This window comes from Lemur catta, chromosome 11 (assembly GCF_020740605.2).
Source record: "Lemur catta isolate mLemCat1 chromosome 11, mLemCat1.pri, whole genome shotgun sequence".
NCBI lineage: Eukaryota > Metazoa > Chordata > Mammalia > Primates > Lemuridae > Lemur > Lemur catta.
The window spans coordinates 53030633-53048823 of NC_059138.1; the positions used below are offsets into that span (position 1 = coordinate 53030633).

Genomic DNA, 18191 nt, shown 5'->3' on the forward strand with positions numbered 1-18191 from the left:
GCCAGATTCATTTTCACACACATATTTTTTAAAACATGAGAGAGTTACCACTTTTTATAAGGGTTTTAAAAATCAGGAATTACTGTTGAATTACATCACACCCTTTTGGAAACTACTCAAATAATTATATGGTTTCTTTTCTTTGATGAGTTAATATGGCAAATTATATTAATATATTTCTTATCCTTGAATTCTTGGAATTATGGTTTCTTTTTTTGTAGGGTTTTGATGAATTTTTATTTGCAAATTGATATATAAACCACCCCTAGATCTATACCCAAGAAAAATGAAGATATATGTCCACACAGAAATATATACGTTTATAAATATGTTTATAGCAGCATTATTTATGATAGCCAAAAGGTAGAAACAAAACCAAATGTCTATCAATGAATGAATGGATAGACAAGTCATAGTGTATGCGTGTGTGTGTGTGTCACACACACACACACACACACACACAATGGAATATTATTCAGCCATAACAAGGAATGAAGTACCAATACATGCCACAACTTGGATGAAACTTGAAAATATTATGCTAGCTGAAAAGAGCCAGACGCAAAAGATCATATATCATATGACTGCTTTTGTATGATATCCAGAATAGATATCCCTAGTTGCCAGAGGATGAGGAGGAATGGAAAATAGGAGTATTTAATGGGTATGGGGTGTTTTTATGAGGTGATGAAAAAGTTCTGAAACCAGAGAGAGGTAGTGGTTGCATAACACTGTAAATAGCACTAACTACCACCGAACTATAGTTTTAAAGTGGTCAATAGGATATTACGTGAATTTCACTTCAATTTTTAAAAAATTATATAATGATTTAAAAAAGACTGAGTAAAATATAATAACACTGGTTTGTAGTTTTCTTTCACGAGTAATTGCTTTCTTTAGGTGTTTATTTTTACTAACCAGAAAATATAATTTAAAATGTAAACCAGAAATGGAGGTAGGGTTAAATTCTGCATTAAATACAGAGAAGTCATAAGTGAAGATAAAACATCTACTTACAATAGTAAAAAGATTTTTTAACATTTACCTATAGCATACTCAATTAGAAACAGAAGTCTATGTTCTTTAATTAAAAGGGCCTTCTTTAAAATGACGTGGGAAAACAAAGGAAAAATACAATCTCCATTATTTTGTATTTTTAATTTGAGAGAATCCATTAGTCTACACAAATTCAAACTCTCCACAGAATACTCTTCTGATCTTTTACTTTCAATAATGAATCCCAATTAAAAATGTCCTTAAATCAACATGCAATCCATAAAAGCAAAAGAAATAAGTCTCTTAAAAGGATACACATTATTGTTAATTTCTTTAAGTCAATTAAGTATTATATGATAGACAATGTAAAAGTATGGTTACCTTTTCTTTCTCAGTTGCATCCTTTGACTTCTTTTTCTTTTTTAAACTATCCTAAACAAACATATATATACACAAATTTTAAATGTAAAGATTACAGCATTATAGAACAAAAACAAAAATACCAAAAAAGTGATCTGTTCTATAACTTAAAAAAGGTTACTCCAACCCCAGCATATTATTCTGAAAATGTAAGAGAAATGTACGCTACATATATATTCCCTTGTAAGCAAACAAGCATCTTCATTTATCTGGCTGTATATCAAATTTATGGAGTCCTAAAATGATAGATATGTGAACAAAAATAAAATTTTAAGGCTTACCCTCCCACCAGCTGACTAAATGGACCCCCTTGTGGCCAAAGGAATATCCTAAAACTAAATTGCCTGCCAGGAGGAAGGAGGTCAGTCATGCCTTATCATGTCCCCCTCCCTTCTTGGGGACATCCTTTGTAACCATTAACAGGCCTAAGGGTATGCAAGACAAACCTACAGGTCCTCAATTTACACAACAAATATATGTCTGGCGGCTTATCTCTGATAAACAGCAACTATGTTAAAACATTCCAAGCCTTTAGACAAAGCTTCATGTCTTTAACCAATTATAAGCCAAAGAATCTTTAAACCCACCTATAACATGTAAGCCCCCCCCACCTTTGAGATGGCCCATCTTTTTGGGCCAAACCAATGTATGCCTCCCAAATACTGAGTTATGACTTTACCTGTAACCCCTGTCTCCCTGAAATGCATAAAATCAAACTGTAACCCAGCCCCAGCGAGTCCACTTGCTCAAGGCCTCTTGGGCGTGGCTCCGGGTCATGATCCTCAAATTTGGCTCAGAGTAAATCTCTTTATTTTACAGAATTTGGCTTCTTTTCCGTTGACAGATACCTGTAATACTGTCATGGTTTATCTTAAAATAGGACTTTGTGCCATTGCCTATCTTTGCCTGTGATGGTCATATGCACTGGAGTTCTCAGACATCTACCAATCTCATTTCCCTACTCTCCGCATCAGGTGGGGAGGCGGCAATTTCTGCTTTTGAATCCCTTAGTTCTAGCTATTAACCTCCCCAAGCCTCAGTTTCCTTATGGATTAACAAATAACTACTTTCTAGGGTTTTTGAGGTTAAACGATTTAACACATCAAGTGCTTAGAATAGTGCCTAACACATAGTAGGCAATCAATAAATGTTAGCTATCATTATTATGAGATTGGCTCTTCTGCTTTAAAAAACAAACGGAAACCAACATTTACTGAGTACTTTCTAGACACCAAATATTTTGCCAGAAGATACCGCAACGGGGCCAGTAGATATCTGCTATAAAATCCAGACAGTTGCTTTGGTTTCCTGAGACTCTAGTACAATGTTTGTCAAATTGTGGTCCACAGACACCCATGTATCAGAATCACATGGGGCATCTGTTGAAAATGTAGACTTCTAAGCCTGAACAGACTCCGGAGGCAAGGCCCAGAAATCAAATTTTTTATCAAGAACTGCATGCCTTTTTTTATGATCACCGAAGTTTGAGAGCCAAATGTGTCTGACAATTCTGGTTAGTACAGAACTAATTTAGGTACAGTACAATAGAAAGGACACTGGACTAGACATTTACAAGATATAAATTACACCTCCAAATCTAATACTAGCTTAAGCATAATATTTTTTCTCTGAACTATAACTTCTTTACGAAAATGGGGAAAATAATGGAAGTTGTCATGAACATGTGGAGACATGGAAACATACATATGAAAGTCCTGGAGAATTACCAAATATCACATGCAAAGTATTATTAAGCACATCAATTAAGTGGCACAGAACATCAAATTACAAAAATAAGACTGCATCTCATTTCTAAATTGAGAACAACTTAAGACAGGAAGAACTAAAAAAACTTAAATGTCTTTGCTATCCAAAATGTTAATAGTTTAAATCATTTTACCTTACTGTCTGATTCAGTTTCCGACATGGAGCTTTCAGAAGATTTATGTGAACGGTTCTTCTTTTTCTTTCTCCGTTTTCCTTGTTTCTTATCCTACATAAAACATTTTTAGAAACAATTGGCTTTCTGCTTCAAAAATATAATTTGTGCATTTTATTAATATCAAAATTTTATCAATGAACAAAACTGAATGAAAGGACCACCTTGCAAATATGTTTTCCTTAATAATTAATATGTAAACTGTAACATACCACTTTCTTATTTTATAAAAAAAAGTCAAATGATTTGAATCACATGCAATCCCTAGCATCTAGTCAAATAACATTTTAGATTTTCAAACCTGTTTTTTCTCCTGATATTTTTAAATGAACAAATTTAAAAATTTAAATATACCACATCCCAATATTTAAATATCTAGTTATTCATGTCAGTGCTCTAAGTTATGAATAATTAATCAAAACCTCAAAGTCAACATTTCTAACAGATAGTTCACAATGGGTTTCCTTTTGACATGAAGGAAATTAGATATATTACTTCACAAACCATTATAAGCAAACCTTACCTCATCTTCAGAATCTTCAGAACTGCTGGAAGAATCAGAGCTTGATGAAGAAGATGAATACTTGACCAAGCACAAAACAATTAAAGCTTGTGAGATGCAGGAATTTTTTTCTTTTACTAAGTCTCTTAAATACTTAGTAAAATTAACCTACTGTCTGAAAAACAGACGCCATATTCATAGGACATAAACATTAAAATGTAAAATGTCACACTTGCCCCCCCCATAAAAGCTCTACAAAGTGACAGCATATGTGGTGCTGTCATCATATCTTATATGACTATCTAATAATAGTCATCAATCTTCCTCTTTAAATAGCAACAGAAAAGTTACTAGGTTAGAAGGAGGGTGACACTTTCTTATCACCGATGGAACAAAACCACCCATCACAACCAAAGGACCTTCAGGTTCCTTGACTCATCTAGAGTTTTAAGTTATCTTAAGTGTACAGGTTAAATAAATTAATTGCTCTTACTTTTTGTAGGCTTTTAATTATAACATTTAGAAAAATGGAAAACTTTTGCTCACCCTACCAGATTTCTTCTTTTCTTTTTTCTTTCTCTAAATTGAAACAAATAAAATGTAAGTCTAAACAAGCTGATGTGAGTTTTCAAATGTATCTCTTAATAGTAGTATACAGCATTATTATAAAAATCCAACTATGAGATTAAGAATAGCAATAAACTAAAAATGGTATTACCTGTCTTTTTTTAGATGAACTCTCACTTCCACTTAACAATTTCTCTCTGTGTTTTTCTAGTTCTTTCTTCCAGTTCTGCAAAAAGGTTATAAACACCATCAGAGGCTATCTATCCCCTTCTAGTACACCTAGTATAGAGAAATAACCACGGCTTCCTTCCCACTATCGTTTAATTCCTCTCATCTATCTCAGCTTTTAATTACAGTCAAAAGATATCCACATGCTAATCCTTGACCCTATCACCAAAAGAGCCTCTAAAGGCTCTCTTCAAAGAGTATATTAAAGGTTGGAAGTTCTCCACTGTATACTGAGAGGAGGAGTAGGGATTATTCCTGAGGCTAAGACCTTTTTTCTTTTCAACAAAGATGGCTAGATTCTCTTCCCAGCCAGTGAAAGTTCAATTAGTCTACATTGTGGTTGAAATACCATATATATGTTTGTAATCAAAACAAACATCAGAGGTTCCGGGTTGGTACACACTTCTTGGTGCTGCGAAGCTGGCAGCCCTGGAGAGGGTATAGAAAAGGAGCTCCAAGCTTGTTCCCCCATACTTCACACTGTGTAGCTCACTGCAACCTCAGACTCCTGGGCTCAAGTGATCCTCTTGCTTCAGCCTCCTGACTAGCTGGGAATACAGGTGCGTACCATGATGCCCAGCTCATTTTTCTATTTTTAGTAGAGATGGGGGTCTTGCTCTTGCTCAGGCTGGTCTCAAACTCCTGAACTCAAGTGATCCTCCTTCCTCTGCCTCTCAGAGTGCTAGGATTATAGGCGTGAGCCACTGCACCTGGCCTGAGTTGTATCTAACAAACTAGTAATAGCAAGTATTGAAAATAAAAAGAAGCAAACATCACTATGGAAATCCCAGGGTAAGTGGGGAGCACAGGGTAAGAACTTAAAATAATTTAAATGATTTAAATTGTAAGACGGTTATTCTCTATTTTTTAAAGAAAGCATACATTTACATACAAACTTGTATTCAATATAACAATAATGCTTCTAAAATACAGAGCTCCCTTAACCAAACTCTTGGTTTACTAAAAAATGGAACATAAGATGATTTCATTTTTATTATAAGAAAAAAGATTAGTCTAGCTTTTAAAAAGGTAGTTTTTACAAACCTCATTCATTTTTTCTTCAAATTCAGCCAAAGCCTTGGAACCTTTCTTTTTCTTCTCTAGTTGCTCTTTCACTTCTTCCCTTAAAAAGCAGAATATACAAATAAAGTTTCAAGTAATTCAAATTAGATGCATGCTTACAAATAAGGCAAAAAAATTTTCATAAACTTTAACATTCTCATAGATCTCCATTCCAATGTTGATACATTTCAAATTTCTTTGTTCGTATCCATGTAAATAAATTTCATAATAAAGCCTATTAAACAACACTAATCACTCTTCTAAACATGGATTATAACAGCTAATACACCAAACATCTGAGAGCTTACAACAGGCACCATTTTAAATAAATTTCCATTTAATCCTCACAACAACCCTGTGAGAAAAGATAGTATGTACCCCCATTTTAGGTCATTAAGCTGGTAGTTTCAGTGTTAAGAGTGAACTAAGGTCTATCTGACAGAACTATTATATTCCATTACTTAATCACTCATTTTATAATGAACCCGACATGTGCAGAGACGAGCTGATATAGCACACCTGACTGCTTATTCTCAGAAAGGCCTACTCACAAGATAGGCCCTAGATGGGCATCTGGGAACTTGGATTTTGGAGGTTTCTTACCACTCCCTGATCAGAGCAGCTCACTGTGCCTAAACTGTACAAATAATGTAGTTTAGGCTAAAAACCTGCTTTCCTTCTGGGAACCTGGAATTTGGGTACATGACAAACAGAGGCTGATCAGCCCTCAATAAAACCCCTGGGCACTAAGTCTCTAATGAGCTTCCATTGGTTGGCAGTATCTCACATGTGTTATCATTACTCCTAGGTGAGGGAATTAAGTACATCTTATGTGATTCCACTAGGAGAGGACCCTTTGAAGCCTGAGCCTGGTCTCCCCTGGACTTTCCTCCATGTGCCTTTCCCCTTTGCTGATCGTGCTTGGTATCCTTTCACTGTAATAAATCTTACCATGATTATGACTATCTGCTGAGATGCCTATGAGTCCTTCTATGAATAATCCAACCTGAGGGCTGTCTTGAAGACATCTGACATACATGTAATATACTTGCTTGGGCATTTTCCTTTAAAGTTCATTCCCTCTCCCCATTTTAAAGATAAAATATACTTTGTTTGGAGTATTTTATTTTCTGGTATGCTGCAATGGTTAACAACAGCGCTCATGCGCACCAGTGGACAAGGCTTACTTCCTACTCAGCTCAAAGGAAGGAGTCCCTATTGTATATAAGCACATCTTTTAACCACAGCTGCCCAGCTTTCAGGTGCACTTAGGATTCTGAAGCTAGCAGCTCTGAAGCCTGTCATATGTTGCTTTAGGAGTATGGTATTAATAATAAGGAAGACATACTAAAAAATAGTAAGGCCCATGTTATGATGATTTATTTATAAGGAACCAGAGCCACTCAATGAGTTTTTCTAATTCATCGAAAATCCAGGAGGTAAAACTAGAAACAAAGCTGAACATTATTCTTCCTAACACCTGGTTACACCTCAATGAAAGGCAAGATTATTCAAACCCATCATTTTAAATAGCTTAGAACACTGCAAGGTTAAGGTCTTTTAGGGGATAGAGAAGAGACTGGTATGAAAAAGTTATGTGGCAGTGCTTTAGCTACATTGGTTGGTGGGTTCTCAACTGTTTGTTTTATAGTTCTATATGTGTTTGGTATATTCAAAAGAAAGCACATATCAAATATTACAAGTTATCTGGCAATTGCTTGGCAATCAATAAAAGTTTTAAGAATAAACTTTAAAAAGTTTATAAAAAGCTTATAAATAGGTAAACTGTTTCACAAATACCAGGTAGGCCTTGGTCGATTCAGATAATCCTGGATCGTTGGCCCTGAAGACTGGATTGGACCCCTTGATCTGGCCATTGCTATTGGGTTCATATAGGCCTTGAAGAAAGAACAAAAATTAATTCCATTAAAGTAACCATTAAAAATGCAAAAGCTCACTTACTTTCCAAGTAATCTTTGTTATAAATGCATGAATAATTTGACTAACCAACTTTTCATTACAAAAAATAAATTTAACCCTCCACTAATCCTTGAAAATTTGGGAGATAAGAAATATCACTATTTCACAGAAAATATGTTTTTTTCCAGAGATTTGATGAAATAATAATGATACCTCTTACCTATTGATAGCTTTATAGTACTTTGTCCTAAAGCACAATAACCCTGTAATGGTGATAACACTATGTTCACTGGCAAATAACTCAATTTCAAAAAAGTTAAAAGAAGATCTAGTTCTAAATTCATTGCTCATTCCACTACATCTTCTATCCCAGGAAATACTCTGCCATACTGATGGCAATTTTATTCACAAATTATTAACATCAAAAATGTGAATTAGGCTGGGCATGGTGGCTTATGCTGTAATCCCAGTACTTCAGGAGGCCAAGGTAGGAGGATTGCTTGAGCCTAGAAATTCAACACTAGCCTGGGCAACATAGTGAGATCCTGTCTTTACAAAAACATTTAAAAATTAGCCAGACATGGTGGTGTGCATCTATAGTCTAGCTACTTGTGAGGCTGAGGCAGGAGGATTGCTTGAACCCTGGAATTCAAGGTTACAGTGAGCTAGACCACACCAGTGTACTCCAGCCTGGGTGAAAGAGTGAGTCCCTGCCTTTAAAAAAAAAAAAAAAAAAAATTTAAAAAAATAAAAAAATTATACCCAGGCAAGAAAAAATAGAATTTTATCAAAATTAAAAAGGTTTATACATCAAAGGACACTATCAAAAGAGTGAAAAAACAATTCACAGAATGGGAAAATATTTGCAAATCATTTATCTGATAAGAGATTAATATCCAGAACGTATAAAAAGCTCTACAACTCAACAACAAAAAAACCCGAAATAACCGAACTCAAAAATGGGCAAAGGACTTGAACAGACATTTCTCCAAAGAAGGTACATAGTAAATGGCCAATAAGCACATGAAAAAATGTTTAACATCACTAGTCATTAGGGAAATACAAACCAAAATCACAAAGAGATGCCATCTCACACTCATTAGGATGGCTATTATAAAAAAACCCCCAAATCACAGGGGTTGGTGAGGATATGGAGAAATTAGAACGCTTGCACATTGCTGGTGGGAATGTAAAATGGTGTGCTGCTATGGAAAACACCTGTTCAAAAAGTTAAACATAGAATTACTACATGATCCAGCAAGAACTGCAAACAGGAATCCAAACAGATACTTGTATACAAATGTTCACAGCAGCATTATTCACAACAGCCAAAAGGTGGAACTAATGCGAATGTCCATTTACAGATGAATAGATAAACAAAATGTGGTATACATATATACAATGGAATGTTATTCAGCCTTAAAAAAGAATGAAATTCTTATATACAACCTGGAAGAACCCTGAAAACATGCTAAATGAAATAAGCCAAACACAAGAGGACAAATACGTGATTCCACCTACATAATAAGGTACCTAGTAAAAGCAAATTCATAGATAGAGAGAGAAATTAGAATAGAGGTTACGAGGGACTGGGGAGAAGTGGAAATTGAGATTTACTGTTTAATGGGTACAGAGGCTCTTGTTTGGGATGACTTAAATGGACAATGGTGATGGTTGCACAACACTATGAATATACTTCGTGCCACTGAACTATATACTTACAAATGGTTAAAATGGTAAATTTTGTTATGTATATTTTAGCTCAATAAAAAAACTATGAAAAATTAAATTACGTTCTGTATCTAAAGTTACTATAGCAGAAAAACACATTTTAAAGATTTTTTCAAAAACATACTGAGATAAAATAAAAAGTCGTCTTTGTTAATTCTAGTGTTTAGCAAAGAGATTTTTTTTTAGAGACAGGGTCTCGCTTTGCTGCCCAGGCTGGAGTGCAGTGGCACAATCATATCTCAGTGCAACCTTGAATTCCTGGGATCAAGCAATCTGCCTTACCCTTCAGAGTAGCATGGGACGACAACGTATGCACCATGATGCCCAGCTAATTTTTATTTTTTCATTTCTTGTACAGACACAGTCTCACTATGTTGCCTAGGCTGGTCTTGAACTCATGGTCTCAAGCCACCCTCCCAATTGGCCTCCCAAAGTGCTGGGATTACAGGTGTGAGCCATCATGCCTGGCCCATGTGCTGTTTTCTTAAAATTCTCTTTGCTACAGATGTAAAAATCTGGCCTTTAATTGAGTCTCAACCTCTTTTTTTTTTTTTTTTTTGAGACAGAGTCTCACTCTGTTGCCCAGGCTAGAGTGCCGTGGCGTCAGCCTAGCTCACAGCAACCTCAAACTCCTGGGCTTAAGCGATCCTTCTGCCTCAGCCTCCCGAGTAGCTGGGACTACAGGCATGTGCCACCATGCCGGGCTAATTTTTTTCTATATATATTTTTAGCTGTCCAGATCATTTCTTTCTATTTTTAGTAGAGACGGGGTCTTGCTCTTGCTCAGGCTGGTCTCAAACTCCTGACCTCAAGTGATCCTCCAGCCTCGGCCTCCCAGAGTGCTAGGATTATAGGCATGAGACACCGTGCCTGGCCAGAGTCTCAACCTCTTGATCCTCATATTCAGTTTTCCCAAATTTAATTCAAGACAACAAGCATGTATAAAACTCCTCTACTTTTTAAACAAAAAGAATTTTGATTGAAAATGACTACTATCAAGGTCTATTTTAAGGCCTTACACCTAATATGTAACATTCTAAAAGAAGTAAAAGGAAACAATGTATTTGTTGCATTTTATTTAACAAAATCTGTAAAAATGACCAACATTTCCCAACTTCATAACAAATAAATGTTATATACTTCAAGATTTCTCTGGCAGAGCAAACAATATAAAACCAGCATAAATAACACATACTCAGAACTATTTCCATTCAATGCACACAGCCTAATATAATTACTTGAAATGAAAAAGACAAACCTTTGATATAATTTTCTACAAGCAGGAACAAATGCTAGAGCTCTTAATGTCATGGATGTTTACAAAACAAGGGCAAGATGTGCCCATCCAATACAATGTTAAAGATAGAGGCAGATAGTTCTATTTTTTTGTAAACTGTTATGCCTTCAAATATTTCATTCAACCATCTTTGCTGAGCATTTCAATCAGGTGGTGTGGAAGTATGACAAACAATGAAAGCAGAAATAGAGGAACTGTTAACCCAACTAACAATACCGACAATCCTAAAAATTGGAAGTAAGTACAACATACAAGCTAAGTTCACCATTGTAAAATAGGAGCATTATTCATATTGTTAAACTGTAAACTGAATTGTTTGGCTCAAAGCAGCCTCCATACATAGTGAACTGAATTGTAGCTTGATATGGTGAGTTGTAACCTAAGTGTATACCCTCTTAACCAAGCAACTGAGTCTCAGCCAATCATAGTAGCCGAACCCTCAGCCAATTCCAAGCTGAAGGCTGCCAAATGATGCCCACACATCAGGCCAACATGAAACTGCACCAATCAGGTAATCTCTGTACATCATTTCCTGTTTTTCCTGTTATAAATGCAGCTCATCACTTTGTAAATGGGCAGGTGGGTAGGTGGGGATTCTGAATCATCTTCCGCTCGTTCTAAAACCTTTTTCTTGCTCAAATAAACTGTTAAATTTAACTGGTCTCAGGTTTTTTTTGTTCTTTAAGAAAAATATCTATTACCTTCTGATTTCCTTGGAATCATATCATAATTTTAGTAGTATCTAATGGTAGTTTAAAAGTTTAAATTTGTAAAAATTATTTCCAAAGAGCGCAAATATACACAAGGATGTTCAGGACTAAATTACTAAAATAGCAAAAACTGAAAACATCCAAATAGCCATCAAATTGGGATTCATTCAATATATTTAAGTCATAACCCCCCAAATGAAATACTAAGTAGCCACTAAAATGAATGAGGTAGATCTTTCTTTCCCAAGTAAAAAGCAAAGGCAAGTTGCCAAAAAATAAAAGAAACATTTTAATAAATAATGATAAAAATTTAAAAATCTGGATGCATGTGTACCAAAATATGAAGGGAGACATCCACATTCATCATTCATACACTGGAGAAAAATTTTTAAATAACATTACCATTTGTAAGAGAAAACAACAACAAAAATATATGCACAAACATTACATTAATGAAAAAGGTAAACAAAATGAAAAAAATTCAATCCCAGTACTGCTACATCAATTCGGAGAGCTGAATTGTCCTTATGTAAAAATTCACAAATATAACAGTGGCAATTTTTCATTCTAATTTTTTTTTTTTTTAGAGACAGGGTCTCACTCTATCACCCAGACTGGAGTGCAGTGGCAGGATCATAGCTCACTGCAGCCTTAACTCTTGGGCTCAAGCCATTCTCTTGCCTCCACCTCCTGAAGTGCTGGGATTATCAGCATGAGCCTCTCTGCCCAGCCCATTCTAATTTTTCAAAAAAAATCATAACATTTACCATGTTATACAGTCTTCAAATTTTCATCTATCTTAACAGTACACTAATGTTTTTGTGTCTTAATGTCTACCGTCAAACTGCTTTCCCAAAGAACATACCCACCTATTTATGTTTACTTTTCAAAGGAAAAATAATAAAGTACTCATATAAACAGCTAGCACTAATTATGGTCAATTTATGGCACAATTACATGAGCTACCACTAAAGTAATAAGGCTTACTTTTAAGCTTTTAATCATAAACACTATCCTCAATCTGCTTAAGTATACTCCAAATATCGCCATGATTTATTTCAATTATAACAGTAATATTTATTAAGTGCATCTTATCTTATGTACTAGGCTCCACGCACAACACTTGATGGTCTGCTTTTTTTTTTTTGGAGACGGAGTCTTGCTCTGTTGCCCTGGCTAGAGTGCAGTGGCGTCATCATAGCTCACTAAAACTTCAAACTCCTAGGCTCAAGTGATCCTCCTGCCTCAGCCTCGTGAGTAACTGGGACTACGGCATGCACCACACCACACCTGGCTAATTTTTCTATTTTTTTGTAGAGACAGGGGTCTCGCTCTTGCTCAGGCTGGTGTCCAACTCTTGAGCTCAAGCCATCCTCCTGCCTTGGCCTCCCAGAGTGCTAGGATTATACCTGTAAGTCTTCTTAATCATTAAGCAACAATACTTTTTTTTTTTTACAATGCAAAACAGAAATACTTCAAAAACAAAAAAAGTAACTATTTTACAAAGGTAAAAGCCTTTTCACTTATGCATCAGTGTGAAAAATAATGCTCCTAACATTAGCTGTGTGGTTAAAATTTAGTTAAAATACAGAAACTGTGCAATTTCTTGAAACATCTCACTATGACTTAATCATTTTAAATACCATGACCTTATAAATCAAACATTCATATTCATAAATAACTAGAATTGTCTGTGGCTCTAAATTGCTGCGTGAGTTTGGGTAACAGAAAATGATTTTGTTTTTGAAACTCAGGATGGCAAACTGAGCTCAAGGGGATAAATATGTGGGCAGGCACGAAAAGAGCAATGCAGTAAGACTGCTAAAGACACAATGTGCTGAATTTCATTTGGTACTTTGATTATCTATTTTTATCTAGAGAATACATTTATTTTAGAGGGTACAAAGTAACAGAAAAGAACAAGAAGGAAACTTCCAGAAAACAAAAGGCACAAGGGCGGCTATCATGAACTTAAAAGCCTTTTACAAATCCTGGGAATTAAATCGTTCAGGTAAAAAAAAGAAAAAAAACTGTTCTGAATAGAGAACCCAGAAATAAATCCACACATCTATAGTGAACTTACCTTTGACAAAGGTACCAAGAACATACAGTGGGGAAAAGACAGTCTCTTCAGTAAATGGTGCTGGGAAAATTGGACAGCCATATGCAGAAGAATGAAACTAGACCCTTATCTCTCACCATATACAAAAATCAAATCAAAATGAATTAAAGACTTAAATCTAAGACCTGAAACTATGAAACTGCTAAAGGAAAACATTGGGGAAATGCTTTAGGACATTAGTCTGTGCAATGATTTCTTCAGTAATACCCCCAAAGCATAGGCAACCAAAGCAATATTGGACAAATGGGATCACATTAAGCTAAAAAGCTTCTGCACAGCAAAGGAAACAATCAACAAAGGGAAGAGACAACCCACAGAATGGGAGAAGATATTTGCAAACTACCCACCTGATAAGGGACTTATAACTAGAATATATAAATAAGGAGCTCCAATAACTCAATAAGGAAAAAAATCAAATAATCTGTTTAAATAATAGGCAAAGGATCTGAACAGACATTTCTCAAAAGACATACAAATGGCCAACAGATACATGAAGAAATGTTCAACGTCATTAGTCATCAGAGAAATGCAAATCAAAACTACAATAAGATATCTCACCCCAGTTAAAATGGCTTTTATCAAAAAAGACAGGCAATAACAAAGGCTGGCAAGGAAGTGGAAAAAGGGGAACCCTCCTTCACTGTTGGTAGGAATGTAAATTAGTGCAACCACTACAGCAGCACTCCCCAACTTTTGGCACCAGGGACCGTTTTCACGGAAGACAATTTTTCCATAGATGGGGAGGGGGGCTTCGGGATGATTTAAGCACATTACATATACTGTGCACTGTATTTCTATTTTATTACAATATAATATATAATGAAATAATTATACAACTCACCATAGGTTGGGGACCCCTGCTAAGGAGAACAGTATGGAGGTTACTCAAAAAACTGAAAATAGAACTACCATATGACCCAGCAATCCCACTGCTGGGTATATATCCAAATCAAGGGAAATCAGTATATAGAAAAGATATCCGCACTCCCATGTTTACTGTAGTTCTATTCACAATAGCCAAGATTTGGAATCAACGTTAAGTGTCCATCAATGGATGAATGGATAAAGAAAAAATTGTGGTACATATACACAATGCAATATTACACAGCCACAAAAAAGAGTGGAATGCTGCCACTTGCAACAACATGGATGGAACTGGAGAACATTATGTTAAGTGAAATAAGCCAAGCACAGAAAGATAAATCTCACATATTCTCACTCTCATGTGGGAGCTATGTATTAAAAACAATTGATGGTTACCAGAAGCTGGGAAGGGTTGGGGGGGAAATGATGGTTAATGGGTGCAAAAATATAATTAGATAGAATGAACAATATTTCAGTATTTGACAGCACAATAAAGTGACTATAATCAACAATAAGGTAGGGTACACTTTAAAATAACTAAAAGAGTGAAATTGGAATGTTCCTAACACAAAGAAATGATAAATGCTTGAAGTGATGGATATCCCAATCACCCAAATTTGATTAATTCACATTGTATGCCTGTATCCAAACATGACATGCATCCTACAAAGATATGCAACTATTACATATCCATAATTAAAAACAAAAACCTGTTCCAAGAATGTACACCAAAAGTGAATTCTAATGTAAATTATGGCTTTTTTTTTGACAGAGTCTCGCTTTGTTGCCCGGGCTAGAGTGAGTGCCGTGGTGTCAGCCTAGCTCACAGCAACCTCAAACTCCTGGGCTTAAGCGATCCTACTGCCTCAGCCTCCCAAGTAGCTGGGACTACATGTAGGCATGTGCCACCATGCCCAGCTAATTTTTTCTATATATATTTTTAGTTGGCCAGATAATTTCTTTCTATTTTTTAGTAGAGACGGGGTCTCGCTCTTGCTCAGGCTGGTCTCAAACTCCTGACCTTGAGCAATCCACCTGCCTTGGCCTCCCAGAGTGCTAGGATTACAGGCGTGAGGCACCACGCCCAGCCTGAATTATGGCTTCTGTGGGGTGATGATGTGTCAATGCAGGTTCATCAATTGTAACAAATGTACTACACTGGTGGGGGATGTTGATAATGGGGAGGCTATTCACGTGCAGGGCAGGAGGTATATGGGTTACCTCTGTACTTTCCACTCAATTTTGCTGTGAACCTAAAATTGCTCTAAAAAAATTAAGTCTTTAAAAATTAAGAATTATGATGTACAGAACTGAGTGTCGGCTAACCCAAGTTTTGGTTGCAGTTTAAATAGTCTCATCCTCTCCTCTATGCAATGAGGAGACTGAATTAGACAAACTGTGTCTTTTACCTTTTAATCTTCCACAATCTTCAAAGTGCAAACAAAATGTTAGGAGAACACTTTGTGCCATGATAGCATACCAAAAGTAGCAAGCAGAGCGTGGTTATCACAATGCTCTAGTAAATGAAGCTAACTTGCTAAGTTTTTCAAATGTTTTAAAGGGATATGTAAACCCAGACTTTCTTTTCTAGTAAAATGAACTTAGGCCTCGGTATAAAACTGCACCCCAAATCAGGTGATTTCTAAACATTCAAGGCCCAAGAGCATTAAAAGAGGCCAAACACTCTAAACACCCCAAACCTAAGGATGCTCCTGCATAACACCATTTCAACTCTATGACAATCAAGATAACCACATGGTCTTACTGGCAGGCAGGAGAAAAGAACATTCCTTAACTTTGTAATCAGGATTCACTACTACAGTGGTTGCAAGACATTTTCGATTATAAAGACTATAACAAAACTACATTTTTAAGATGGAAAATGTCATTTCATAAAAGGCTTTTTGTGCACGTGCACACCCTCAACTAATTGCTGAATAAAAAAGCTAGTTCATTAAATGTAGTATATTAGTTTTAAGTGCATTTTTCTCATTTTGGAGTTCTATGGTTAAAACCGGAACTGTCAGGCTGCAACCTAATCTTACTGCTATTCTCTTATGTTACCGTCCATACAATCTGATTCATTACCTGGGCTTTTCAAATCACCCCCACTACTGTCCCCCAGCGATCTGGAACGCTTTCCTCCCATCTTCACCTGTCAAAAGTACCTTCTCTTTTCAATCTCATTTACTAGAGTAATAATTTTCATGCCAAACAATTGCTCATGCATCTTGCCTTTTGTGGTTCCAACTATTCTGCATGGTTGTGGGATGATAAGAACTTCCTCTTATAAAGGAAGAAACTGAGGCCCAGGGAAGAAAAGTAACTTGCTCTAGGTCACTTAACTTCCGAGGGACCAAGACTGACACTCCAGTCTGTGCCGGACTCCAAAGCTACCTATTTTCACACCATCATTCCTCCGCAGGGTCTACTAGGTGCCAGGCAGTACCGGGCACTGGACACGGGAAGACAAATGCAGTGATCTCGGTTCTCAAACGAGAGCCCACCTGTCGCTAGAACGGGGCGCCCTGCTGGGCCCCAGAAGCGGGGGCTGCGTCGAGGCCTCAGCACCTCCATTCCACTTGGGTGCGCAAGAGGAGAAGGGAACAGACCCGGGGAGGACGACCACGAGCAGGGAGTGAGTCCCGGCGCCTCCTCCACGGGCCTCAGACTTTGGAGTTATTTTCAGGGTAGACAGATTTCTCCTGAGCCCTTGTGTCTCTAAGAAGTGGGCACTGCTGGCCCGGGTGCTGGAAGGAAGGGACCCAGGGAACACAGCGAGCGGCGGGAGGGGGGAAGAGGAACCAGGAGGGCGCGAGAGACAGTTGGGGACCCGAAAGCGCCAGTGCGTGCGTAGCGCACGCGCATCTGGGACTGGTGGAGGGTGCTGGGTCTTCGGGCCCTGGGTCCGGGGACGTCGCTGGCCCTCAGGCCGCGCCAGGAGAAAGGAAGGGCCCGCTCTCCTGCCGCCGAGCCCCACGTCGCCCCATTGTTTTCCCCGCCGAGTACTCACCACCCGATTGTCCCGCTTCCCCATGGTGCCCGACTGAGCAAACAGACGCGAGGGAGACGAGGCCGGAGAGGCGGCCGAAGCAGGCCTGCCGCAGGTCCGTCTGCCGCCTCCCCACTCCGCCCAGAGAGCGGCGCCGCGCGGACCCAATGGCCCCGCTAGTCCACAGCGCCCCCTGCCGCCGCGGAGGAGAGGCCGGCGCCGGCCGTCACCCGCGGTTCCCAGGGATCGCCGGGGGGATTGCTGTGCTTTATCACCTGCCCAGGGGCCGGCCCACCCTGCACTTCTCCGTACACAGCCTCACCTAGGCAGCTCGCTTCCGTGTGCCCTGGCATTGTTGTGCTTTCTTCTATTCTTGATGTGTTGAAGTACTCATTCTAGGGGACACAAGGCTTATTCCCACCCTTAGTGTGCGCAAGTGGTAGGGATAAACTGAGGACCAGGAGCGGTGGATTCGCACAGAGCCGTCAGCTGGTCGGGGAGAAAGACAGCGCTGTCATAGACATTGCTAATGAAATCGCCCTTTAAGTTCAACTCCATTCATGCATCACCTGTGCATTCATTTCACACTAATTTTGTGAACGTCTGTTTTGTACAGTTTTCACTGAATAACTGGAAGCTGGAGCTGAGGCAGGACACAAAGATGATTAAAATAAATCCCTCCCTTCAAGGGGCCTGTTTATAAACTCGTGAGGGAGAGAAATATACACAAGACCAACTTTACTGCATGACATGTCTTAATATTGACAGTACGGTACTGAAACTTCAAGGCTGATGTGCTGGGCTCCAGAGATGGACACATTATATTCAGTATTTATAAACC

The 18191-nt window shown here is 37.7% G+C and overlaps 1 protein-coding gene across 1 annotated transcript in view; it reads right to left on the reverse strand.

Moving 5' to 3' along the window:
- Positions 1–17489, reverse strand: part of FAM133B (family with sequence similarity 133 member B) — a 29541-nt gene extending 12052 nt beyond the window's left edge. The window contains exons 1-8 of the mRNA XM_045565388.1: positions 17372–17489; positions 7515–7612; positions 5697–5775; positions 4576–4650; positions 4404–4436; positions 3879–3938; positions 3317–3409; positions 1378–1428 (exon numbers count right to left, since the gene is read on the reverse strand). Of these exons, the coding sequence (XP_045421344.1) occupies positions 1378–1428; positions 3317–3409; positions 3879–3938; positions 4404–4436; positions 4576–4650; positions 5697–5775; positions 7515–7612; positions 17372–17395 (513 nt within the window). The 5' untranslated portion in view covers positions 17396–17489. The remainder of the gene's footprint in view (positions 1–1377; positions 1429–3316; positions 3410–3878; positions 3939–4403; positions 4437–4575; positions 4651–5696; positions 5776–7514; positions 7613–17371) is intronic.
- Positions 17490–18191: the final 702 nt, after the last annotated feature.